The sequence below is a fragment of the Bufo bufo genome, chromosome 1, assembly GCF_905171765.1.
Source record: "Bufo bufo chromosome 1, aBufBuf1.1, whole genome shotgun sequence".
Classification (NCBI taxonomy): Eukaryota; Metazoa; Chordata; class Amphibia; order Anura; family Bufonidae; genus Bufo; species Bufo bufo.
This window is the reverse complement of record NC_053389.1, coordinates 100,162,403-100,174,489: the sequence shown is the minus strand read 5'-3', so window position 1 is coordinate 100,174,489 and position 12,087 is coordinate 100,162,403. Positions and strand designations below refer to the sequence as shown.

The 12,087-nt window shown below is 42.0% G+C and overlaps 1 protein-coding gene across 1 annotated transcript in view; it reads right to left on the bottom strand.

Moving 5' to 3' along the window:
• Window positions 1-12,087, bottom strand: part of CA6 (carbonic anhydrase 6) — an 80,793-nt gene that overhangs the window by 5,468 nt on the left and 63,238 nt on the right. The window contains exons 6-7 of the mRNA XM_040427303.1: window positions 11,909-12,066; window positions 7,400-7,523 (exon numbers count right to left, since the gene is read on the bottom strand). Coding sequence (XP_040283237.1) covers window positions 7,400-7,523; window positions 11,909-12,066 — 282 coding nt within the window. The remainder of the gene's footprint in view (window positions 1-7,399; window positions 7,524-11,908; window positions 12,067-12,087) is intronic.

The following is a 12,087-nucleotide window of genomic DNA, read 5'->3' as shown; positions in this document are numbered from 1 at the left end:
TCTGGTGATTTATAAAGATCTGTGCATGTCAAATTTAAGCCTATGTGGTATGTATGAACTCTGCACATATTGAGGGTCATTTATTAAGGGACTTGCGACTATTTTATGTGAAAAGTCCCTTTTCTAACTGTCCGTGCAACAATATTTAGTCACACGAACGGTTTTACTCCGTGTTCGGCAGTTGGGTGGGACGGGGATGGAGCAACATGTAGAAATGTTTTCGAAAAACTACTTTTTTCAAGAGCAGGAATAATTTTCCTCTCCAGGTGCACGGACTGCCTTAGATTCACCTAATTTATGACGAGTGGCACGATTGTCATAGATTACCCGAATCCTACGGCAGCACAGGGGGAAATCTAGGAATGGCGCAATAAGCTGGTCTTAGTAAATCACCCCCATTAAACTCTTATTATTAAGATACCTTTCTGCTTGGGTCACATTTTTACCCACTTATACCAACTTGCTTGGAATTTTTAGGAAAAATTACACTTTGACATAAAGTTGCATTAAGGTGCCTGTGTGTATAAAGTGCTGTGAGGCATTTTGACAATGTGCTGGGTATCTACTGTCAGAAAATATATGAGTACGGGAGGTTAGAATCATTTTGCGTTTTTGAACTTACATATTAAAAAAAAGGGAAAAAATGTCAAGGGCTCAAGGATGTTATCTAATCGAAAATAAACAGTAGAACTCTTAAAACAAAAATATTTATTAGTATCCTTAAAAAGACCCTTAATGGTCAGATATAGCTAAATAAAGAACAAAAACACCCTTATTCAAAAAATCATGGGCCCAGGAGTAGGTATATGTGAGGATGCCACCATAGGAGAACAAACCCTTTCTCTATAATGATCCTGATTTGTCCTCCTAATGGTGGTGATCTTCCGTTGTTGTACCTGCCCTAGATTGCCCTAAAAGCGACCTAACAAACCAATTAGTACCCTGTCACCCCGACGCCTTTCCCCCATAATTTGGGTTCATCAGGGGGTACACATAAAGGGTAGTTAAAGGGCTAACCAAAATAAACAATTTTTTCCCCTCCACCTCTAACATAAAGTGGAGAAAAAGAAATGAAGCCAAGAGGTGGGGGTGGTTGATCCCTAGATACCAGAAGTGGACATGTGATCCAGTATAGAGATGACTGGGTTCTTCACTTTTGTCTGCACTATCCTGCGTCCAGCCTCACCAGAGGTGCCAAGATGAAAGGGCCGTTTCATCTTGGCTTCATTTCTTTTTCTACACTTTTTGTTAGAGGTGGAGGGGAGAACATTGTTGCTTTTGGTTAGCCCTTTAACTACTCTTTATGTGTACCCCCTGATGAACCCAAACCATGGGGGAAACGCGTCGGGGTGACAGGGTACTAATTGGTTTGTTAGGGCGCTTTTAGGGCAATCTAGGACAGGTAAAAGGACGGACGATCAACACCGTTAGGTGATGTTTCCGGGCTGAGGACAAATCAGGATCATTATAGAGAAAGGGTTTGTTCTCCTATGGTGGCATCCTCACATATACCTACTCCTGGGCTCATGATTTTTCACATAAGACTATATATCAGTCTGCTCAGCTCCTCCTGCTCTATAACATGCTGCATGTTCAACATGACAGGTTCCCTTTAATGACCAGACACTTTTCCATGCTTTTGCACATGTAGTGGTTTAACAGTTTTATTTGTTACATGACAAATAAGACTTTTACATTTTTAGCATTTTATAATTTTTTTTAATTTTATTTGTCAGAAACTGGTAAATTATTTTTTTTTTTAAGTCTTTTTTTCCCCCACACTATAGCTCCATATTCTCTGACACCTACCGTAAATAAATTATTAAAATGGGTTCCCTATTTTGTGTTGGTGTTTTTGATATATAATATTTATATTGTGAACAGGGCAATAATGGCAACAGTTTCAGATGGCGTGGCTGTTTTTATTCCTAATATTTTTTGTATTATTTCTTACATTTATTTTTTGCACATAATATATCCCCCAAGTGGTCATTAAAAGACCTCTAGGGGGACACTTCCACATTTTTTTTCTTTTGCACTTTTCCACTGTAACTGGGGCAGAAGTCCCCTGTGGGGACATTTTATACAAGCAGAACTGATCAGTGTCTGCTAAGACCCTGTGCAGTGTCCTGAAACAAACTGCTTAATACTGTGATTGTGTTTCATGAAAATGTGCTTGTGCCTGAGTTCCCATAAAGTTGCATAAATGTTTCTATGTTTCTATGCTGGGGAAATGCATACTTTAACCCCTTAGGAACATAGCCTTATTTCACCTTAAAGGGACACTGACAGGCCAAATAAGCATATTTAGGTATATATATATGACAGTACAGGTCTTATAAAGTGTATTAGACTCATCTAAGTATCCCCCCTGTCCACCTTATAAATACAGTAAACTGAAGTTTTATAACCTGCTTGAATCGTCTTCAATCTGCCCAAGGGGCGGCGTTTCACCTACACTTGCGCCCAGCCAGCCTCGCCCCAACTGCCGATTTGAAGCGCCGCCCAGCTCATCAATATTCACTTCGCTGGGCGGCTACTCTGAAGCGCTGCTCTGAACTGTGCCCCGGCGCATGCGCATAAAGCAGAGGCTGCATCGGCCTCTGAGATGCAGACTGTGCGCAGAAACTACACCCTTCAAGGTATTCAAAACTGATTTTACATACGTCGTTAACCCTTTAGGTGTTGCACAAGAGTTATTGGCAAATGGGGATGAAATTTGAGAATTTCATTTTTTGCCTAATTTTCAATTTTTACCCATTTTTTCTAACAAAGCAAGGGTTAACAGCGAAACAAGACTGTATCTTTATTGCCCTGACTCTGCCGTTTACAGAAACACCCAATATGTGGCCGTACACTACTGTACGGCCACACAGCGAGGCGTAGAGGGAAAGGTGTGCCGTTTGGTTTTTGGAGGGCTGATTTTTATGGGCCGGTTTATTTACACCGTGTCCTGTTTCAACCACCCTGATGCACCCCTGGAGTAAAAACTCCCTAAAAGTGACCCCATTTTGGAAACTACGGGATAAGGTAGCATTTTTTTGGGGACTATTTTTAGGGTACATATGATTTTTGGTTGCTCTATATTACATTTTTGTGAGGCAAGGTTACCAAAAATTTTAATTCTGAAATTTCATCTCCATTTGCCATTAACTGTTGAGGAACACCTAAAGGGTTAATAAAGTTTGTATAATCAGTTTTGAATACCTTGAGGGGTGTAGTTTCTCAGATGGGGTCACTTTTAGGGAGTTTTTACTCTAGGGGGGCATCAGGGGGGCTTCAAAAGGGACATGGTGTCAATAAAAAAGGCTATCAAAATCGGCCTTTCAGAAACCATGTTGGTCCTTTCCTTTTGCGACCTCCCTTTTACTGATACAGCAGTTTACGACCACAAATGTGGCATTTCTGTAAACTGCAGTATCAGGGTAATAAATATTAACTTTTGTTTGGTTGTTAACCCTTGTTTTGTTACCGGAAAAAACGGATTGAAATGGAAAAGTGCCAAAAATAGCGTTTTTTTAATTGTTTTTTGACCGTGTTAATCTGGGGGGTTAGGTCATGGGATATTTTTATAGAGGAGATTCTTACGGACGCGGCGATACCTAATAAGTCTACTTTTTTTTTACAATTATTTAGGTTTTTGACTATATTATCCTTTTTGATAAAAAAAAAAATTTTGTATCTCTAAAGTCTGTGTCATTTTTTTAAATTTTTTTTTATCCGATTATCTTATGTGGGGGCTCATTTTTTTGCGGGATGAGCGGACGGTTTTATTGGCACTATTTTGGGGGCTATATGACTTTTTGATTGCTTGCTATTAAACTTTTTGTTATGTAAGGTGACAAAACAAATAATTTTTTGCACCTTTTTTTTTTTTACCGTGTTAATCTGGGGGGTTGGGTCATGGGGTATTTTTATAGAGGAGATTCTTACGGACGCGGCGATACCTAATAAGTCTACTTTTTTTTTACAATTATTTAGGTTTTTGACTATATTATCCTTTTTGATAAAAAAAAAAAATTTTGTATCTCTAAAGTCTGTGTCATTTTTAAAAAAAATTTTTTATCCGATTATCTTATGTGGGGGCTAATTTTTTGTGGGATGAGAGGACGGTTTTATTGGCACTATTTTGGGGGCTATATGACTTTTTGATCGCTTGCTATTAAACTTTTTATTATGTAAGGTGACAAAAAAAAATCTTTTTTTGCACCTTTTTTTTTTTTTTGTCTGGACCGTGTTAATCTAGGGGGTTAGGTCATGGGGTATTTTTATAGAGGAGATTATTACCGACGCGGCGATACCTAATATGTCTACTTTTAATAAATTATTTTAGTCTGAGAACCAGTTTTTTTATCCGATGTCAGTGCTAAATTGGGAAATAAATTTAGTACTCCATGGAAGTGTGATACTCCCTGAAGCAACCAATAACGCAGAGGTCCGGATGATCGGGGCACATGTCACATTGAGTTGTGGTGTCCTTCCGTATCCCCCTCCTGTGACACACTCTGCATATTTTTTGGGTTCGTCCCTTCTTTCCAGTATGGGGGACCACACCTGGAAAGTGTTGGCCAAGGACGATCCGGGCGCCTACAGTTCCTGAGGTACTCCGGCCTGCTCTTTCCCGGTCCGAAAAGATCAGGGCCTTGAGGACTGCCTCATAGAACTGGAGGAATGTCCCTGTGCTGCCAGCACTTCGAGATAGTACAAAAGAGTTGTACATGGCAACCTGTACCAAGTAGACCGCAACTTTTTTGTACCATGCCCGGGTTTTGCGCATGGCGTTATATGGCTTAAGGACTTGATCAGAGAGATCAACTCCTCCCATATACCGATTGTAGTCGACGATACAATCGGGCTTGAGGACCGTTGCCGCGGTACCTCGCACAGAGACGGGGGTGATGCCGTTACCATGAATTGTGGACAGCATAAGGACATCCCTCTTGTCCTTATACCTGACCAGCAACAGGTTTCCAGTGGTAAGGGCAAGGGTCTCACCCCTGGGGATAGGTACCTGGAGGGGGAGGGCAGGGAGGCCGCGTTGATTTTTCCGCACGGTCCCACAAGCGGACGTGGATCTGGCGGCAAGGGACTGGAACAAGGGGATACTGGTATAAAAGTTATCCACGTACAGGTGGTAACCCTTATCCAGCAGTGGGTGCATAAGGTCCCACACAAGTTTCCTGGTAACACCCAGAGTGGGGGGACATTCTGGGGGTTGAATCCGGGAATCTCGCCCCTCGTACACACTAATTTTGTAAGTGTACCCTGAGGTACTCTCACAAATTTTGTATAGCTTCACGCCATACCTCGCCCGCTTGGAGGGCACATACTGGCGGAAAATGAGTCTCCCCTTGAACGCAATGAGAGACTCATCAACCGCGACCTCCCTTCCAGGTACATAGGCCTCCATGAATTTGGCCCCAAAGTGATCGATGACCGGCCGTATCTTATACAGACGGTCATGGGCAGGATCACCTCGGGGGGGGGACATGCTGCATTATCGGAATAATGCAGACATTTCCGGATGGCCTAAAACCGGGAGCGTGTCATAGCCGAACTGTAAAGTGGGGTCTGGTATAGGACGTCCCCACTCCAGTACAGCCTGACACTGGGTTTCTTGACCAGGCCCATATGCCTCCAAAAAGGTGATACAACAGACTATCCGTGTATTAAGTGCACAACAGAAATTTGGTAATGAAAAAGGAGAGATTTATCGTGCTCACATCATACAACGAACCAGTGATCCTGTTTGTGACGCCAGAAATGCAACGACCTATCCGCATGGGCGATATGTGTGAGTTATTGTTGGCCGATGGGGGTAGTAGTAGTTTTACTTATGGTTAGCCGGCGTGCAGTGAATGGAAGGACAGCACCAGTTCCTTTGGGGCACACTCCGTTGTCCAGGGACTCCCGCCAGATGGGGGTTTAGGTGCCCTTGGTGGAATGTTTTTTAAGGTGCAGAGGAGGCAGGCTCCCTTGTGTTCGTGAAGCCAGCATCCTTGGGTGCAAATAGGTGATAAGTTTGCACAATAAGTAGACCAGTTCTCTTAACAAATTCCCAGTACTTTACTGAAGCTGATCCAAAGGTCATCAATGTGCACAAAGGTCATTTACAGCAAGGCAGCTTCTACAATGGCTTAGGTTAGTTTCCAAACATTGCATAAGGGGTAGTTTTCCTCTGTAACAATCAATACACTCTCCTCCTTCTTCTCAGAGAGCAGGGCAGAGTCAGGCCTGGGAGGTTTGTTAGAACCTCCCCCTCCCTATGCAACTTTATGGGAACTCAGGCACAAGCACATTTTCATGAAACACAAACACACTGTTAGGGTCCATTCACACGTCCGTTTTTTCTTTCCTGATCTGTTTCGTTTTTTCTGGAACAGATCTGGACCAGATCTGGACCCATTCATTTTCAATGGGTCCTGGAAAAAAACGGACAGCACAATGTGTGCTGTCCGTTTCCGTTGTTCCGTTCCGCATGTCCGTTTAAATATAAAACATGTCCTATTCTTTTCCTGAAAAATCGGATCCTGGTACAATACAAAGTCAATGGATCCGCAAAAAACGGATGACATACGGATGTCATTCCGTATGTCATCCGTTTTATACCTTAATCCGTTCCTGGAAATTACATTTTAATTTTTTTTTTTTTTAAAGAAATCCAAACAACTTTATTTGCTTATTGAAATTTATACATGTTTCCGTTTTTTGCGGATCCGCAAAAAACGGATGACATACGGGTGACATACGGAAACATTTTCAGGAACAACGGATCCGCAAAAAACGGACAGAAAATCGGATTATAGAAAAATACTGACGTGTGAATGTAGCCTTAAGCAGAGTGTTTCAGGACACTGCATCTGCAGCCCTGCTCTGTCCCCGAGAAACCTGGCGATCACATGATCGCTGGGATCAATAGTGCCCTATGCACCCTGCAGTAATAAACCGCTTCTGTCTTCTCCCCGGGTTCCTTGACTGTCACTGACAGCGGGGAATCCGGCCTGCTCCTGCTGGACTGCAGACGCAGGAGCTTTAATCCTGCATCGTATAGCGCTGCAGTCACAAAAACACCTGATCACACAGGCAGATGATCAGCTGTGTTTCTGTCTAGGAGGACTGGAGCCACAGATTGTGCACCCCTTGTGTAGAAGATACAATGGGAAGGTTCCCAACTATCACTGCCCACAGAGGCTTAGAGGAAACACTGATTGGAGCATCCTACTGACCATCTTTCATAGAGTGACAGTCTATGCCACCTGCTATAATGTCCATTCAACTATAATTATATGTTTGGACAGACCGCTGCCCTCAATACACCAACCCCTTGCTGTTTGGATATTTTCATTAATCTGATCATATTCTACACAGACTACAAATAATATGGAATATGTTGACTTACCTTTGGACAATTGTACTTTGAAAGAAGATTGCACAACACGATCATTCAGTGGCTGCGCATGGCGGTAATCATTACGCAAGGTATTATTGTGCCAATCCAGCAATGTCCCCTCCAACAATTTGATCTGCAGAGAGCATAAGGAATCAAATGTAACAAAAGGACTGGTACGTAAAGCACCAGAAATTGAAATGTAATTCTAGTAACTATAATACAGCGTCCAGCCATTACATGACCTAGCCTGGGGACAGAATAGGGACCGGAGAATATTACTAAAACTAAAGGCAGGTATAGGTTACAAATAAATGGCACTTGGTCTAGTTTTGCAACAGTTTTTATGCCAACTCTGAATACTAACGAATTGCAATCTAAAGGTATCCATTAGTGTTGCTAAGATTCTTAGCATTACATGGTAGAGTATTACTCCTAGTATCAATATACAGTACAGACCAAAAGTTTGGACACACCTTCTCATTCAAAGAGTTTTCTTTATTTTCATGACTATGAAGGCATCAAAACTATGAATTAACACATGTGGAATTATATACATAACAAACAAGTGTGAAACAACTGAAAATATGTCATATTCTAGGTTCTTCAACGTAGCCACCTTTTGCTTTGATTACTGCTTTGCACACTCTTGGCATTCTCTTGAAGAGCTTCAAGAGGTAGTCCCCTGAAATGGTCTTCCAACAGTCTTGAAGGAGTTCCCAGAGATGCTTAGCACTTGTTGGCCCTTTTGCCTTCACTCTGCGGTCCAGCTCACCCCAAACCATCTCGATTGGGTTCAGGTCCGGTGACTGTGGAGGCCAGGTCATCTGGCTCAGCACCCCATCACTCTCCTTCATGGTCAAATAGCCCTTACTTTCAAAGTTTTCCTAATTTTTCGGCTGACTGACTGACCTTCATTTCTTAAAGTAATGATGGCCACTCTTTTTCTTTACTTAGCTGCTTTTTTTTTTGCCATAATACAAATTCTAACAGTCTATTCAGTAGGACTATCAGCTGTGTATCCACCTGACTTCTTCTCAACGCAACTGATGGTCCCAACCCCATTTATAAGGCAAGAAATCCCACTTATTAAACCTGACAGGGCACACCTGTGAAGTGAAAACCCTTTCAGGGGACTACCTCTTGAAGCTCATCAAGAGAATGCCAAGAGTGTGCAAAGCAGTAATCAAAGCAAAAGGTGGCTACTTTGAAGAACCTAGAATATGACATATTTTCAGTTGTTTAACACTTGTTTGCTATGTATATAATTTCACATGTGTTAATTCATAGTTTTGATGCCTTCAGTGTGAATCTACAATTTTCATAGTCATGAAAATAAAGAAAACTCTTTGAATGAGAAGGTCTGCCCAAACGTTTGGTCTGTACTGTATATTTCATAAATATGCTTGCTAGGATTGCTCAGGCCTTCACTTTTATGGCTATAGAGATAGATCTGGGGCTGCAATCAACAAGGGTATACATACCACAGAGGCAGAATATGTAGCTGCAATGAGGCCCTTGATGAGAGAGGGTCCAGCCCTGTTTGATCTCTTCCCCTCTGCTACTTGGAGGCAATGTACCTTTCCAGAGAACTGTATTATTAGCAAGGGGTCGGAGAATTGGCCAAAGTGTCATCGAAAGGGCATGGGGGGAACGACAAAAACGAAGTCCTTCTATCCTAGGAGGAAAACTGATTCTTATTTCAATCTATCCTATCCATTTTTTTAAATTCTTTTTTCTGTTCTTCTAAAGGATTGCATTTCTGTTTTTCTGGTAAGTGCCATCTTTACATTGGCTTTATTCTTCCAAAGATCTTAGGGAATCACAGCTTACCCGACTATGTCATGTGACTAGATAGAAGTGATATCATAGCAGCAATTTATCATAAGAGTGGTGGGGTTATGTGACTACAGAAGTGATGTCATATGGACAATTCATCGTAACACTGGAGCTGTTAGTTTGTATATGCTCGAGTGCATTTTCTCTATGACCATAGTGGACCAGGACCATGAGTAAAATGTTGCTAAAGGGATGTCGGAATAGTAAAAAGAGGGTGCAAGTTAGGGAGACATGGGGCTTGTATGAACATTCATCTGGATCCTCAATACACTCCATTACTCGCTGCATCAAGTCTCCGACAGCACTTGGTCATCTAGGGGTTATATCATAATAGGATAATATTCCGAATGCTCGTTGTTTTATAATGTATGAAGTAGATCTTTATTACTGTACCAGCACAAGCATAGGGTACAGCATGGTGGTTAGTACTGTTACAAATTGTATCACTGCAAGTCACAGTATACAGTGAGGAACACAAGTATTTAAACACCATGCGATTTTGCAAGTTCTCCCACTTATAAATCATGGAGGGGTCTGAAATTGTAAGTGCATTCCCACTCTGAGAGACAGAATGTAAAAAAAAAAAACAGCAAATCACATTGTATGATTTTTAAAGAATTTATTTGTCTTGCACTGCTGAACATAAGTATTTGAACACCTGAGAAACAGCAAGAATTCTGGCTCTGAAAGACCTGTTACTGTGCCTTTAAAAAGTCCACCTATTAATCTAACTTAGTAGCACCTGTCTGAGCTCTTTAAAGACACTTGTCAACCCCACAGTCAGTCAGATGCCAACTACTACCATGGGCAAGACCAAAGAACTGTCAGAAGACGCCAGAGACAAAATTGTGGACCTCCACAAGGCTGGAAAGGGCTACGGGGAAATTGCCAAGCAGCTTGGTGAAAATAGATCAACTGTTGGAGCAATTGTTAGAAAATGGAAGAGGCTAAAGACTACTGTCAGTCTCGCTCGGACTGGGGCTCCATGCAAGATCTTACCTCGTGAGGTATCATTGATGATAACAAAGGTGAGTGTGGCAAGAAAGGGAGAGGCGCTCATAGGGTAGTATTACGAGGGTATTCAGAAACAAAAGTCGCTTATTACCTAATACATTTTTTTTTTGTAAATATCCATTGAAATCGTGTTTGCGCCAAGAGGTATCACAGTTGTGTACTGTCCTTGTACATATCCCCCCACTGATAAGAAATGTGAGGAATCAGCCCAGAACTACAAGGGAGGAGCTGGTCAATGACATGAACAGAGTTGGGACCACAGTTTCAAAGGTCACTGTCGGTAGAACACTACGCCGTCATGGTTTCAAATCATGCATTGCACGGAAGGTTCCCCTGCTCAAGTCATCACATGTCCAGGCCCGTCTGAAGTTTGCCAATGACCATCTGGATGATCCAGAGGAGACATGGGAGAAAGTCATGTGGTCAGAGGAGACCAAAGTAGAACTTTTTGGTCTAAACTTCACTCGTCGTGTTTGGAGGAAAAAGAAGGATGAGTTGCATCCCAAGAACACCATCCCTACTGTGAAGCATAGGGGTGGTAACATCATGCTTTGGGGGTGCTTTTCTGCGAAGGGGACAGGACAACTGCACTGTATTTAGGAGAGGATGAATGGGGCCATTTATTGTGAGATTTTGAGCAACAACCTCTTTCCCTCAGTGAGAGCATTGAAGATGGGTGGTGGCTGGGTCTTCCAACATGACAACGACCCGAAGCACACAGCCAGGATAACCAAGGAGTGGCTCCATAAGAAGCATATCAAGGTTCTGGAGTGGCCTAGCCAGTCTCCAGACCTAAATCCAATAGAACATCTTTGGAGGGAGCTGAAACTCCGTGTTGCTCAGTGACAGCCCCGAAACCTGACAGATCTAGAGGAGATCTGTGTGGAGGAGTGGGCCAAAATCCCTGTTGCAGTGTGTGCAAACCTGGTCAAGTACTACAGGAAACGTTTGACCTCTGTAATTGCAAACAAAGGCTTCTGTACTACATTTTAACGCTGACTTTCTCAGGTGTTTAAATACTTATGTTCAGCAGTGCAAGACAAATAAATTCTTTAAAAATCATACAATGTGATTTCCTGAATGTTTTTTTTTTATTCTGTTCCTCAGAGTGGCAATGCACCTACAATGTGAATTTCAGACCCCTCTATGATTTCTAAGTGGGAGAACTTGCTAAATCGCAGGGTGTTCAAATACTTCTGTTCCTCAGTGTATATACACAAAGGTGTTACATAACACTACTACAACCCCCGCATTCTGCATGGACAACACATGTGGTTTATGACCCTCTCACACCTATCATTATCATACTGGTCACTCAACAAACAGAAGTCCCTAGAATCTTTCTTTTTATTTTACTGGAATTGTTAACTGGAAGATTCTAGACTGGTCAGCCAGGAAAACTCTGGAACTTTCCTTCACTGGCATCTGACTCAATTTTGTCTGCATTAAACCTCACATCTCTTTCTCCTACAAGGGGTATTTATTAATAAAATAAAGAAGATGCAAAATTTTGTGATGAATCAGCAATTTAATGGCAGGTACGAGACTGAAAAAAGATGTTTAAGCACAAGGGCTTAATAAGTCATGGAGATGCTTCCGTTTACATTTTCTATTACTTATAATTGACACCTACATGGTGATACGCCTGTGACCAGTGACATGACTTACCTGATTTTCAGATAGGATAATATGAGAGTCATATACAGTCCACAGGACATTCTCTGTACAGGGGGGAGTGGTGAGGGATCCCTGGTAGCGATAATACTTGTCCAGGTCTTCAGGCAACATAGCCAAGGGGTTAACTGACTTTATCTCAGTTTCTTGGCCTGGAATGAGAAAAGCCAGTC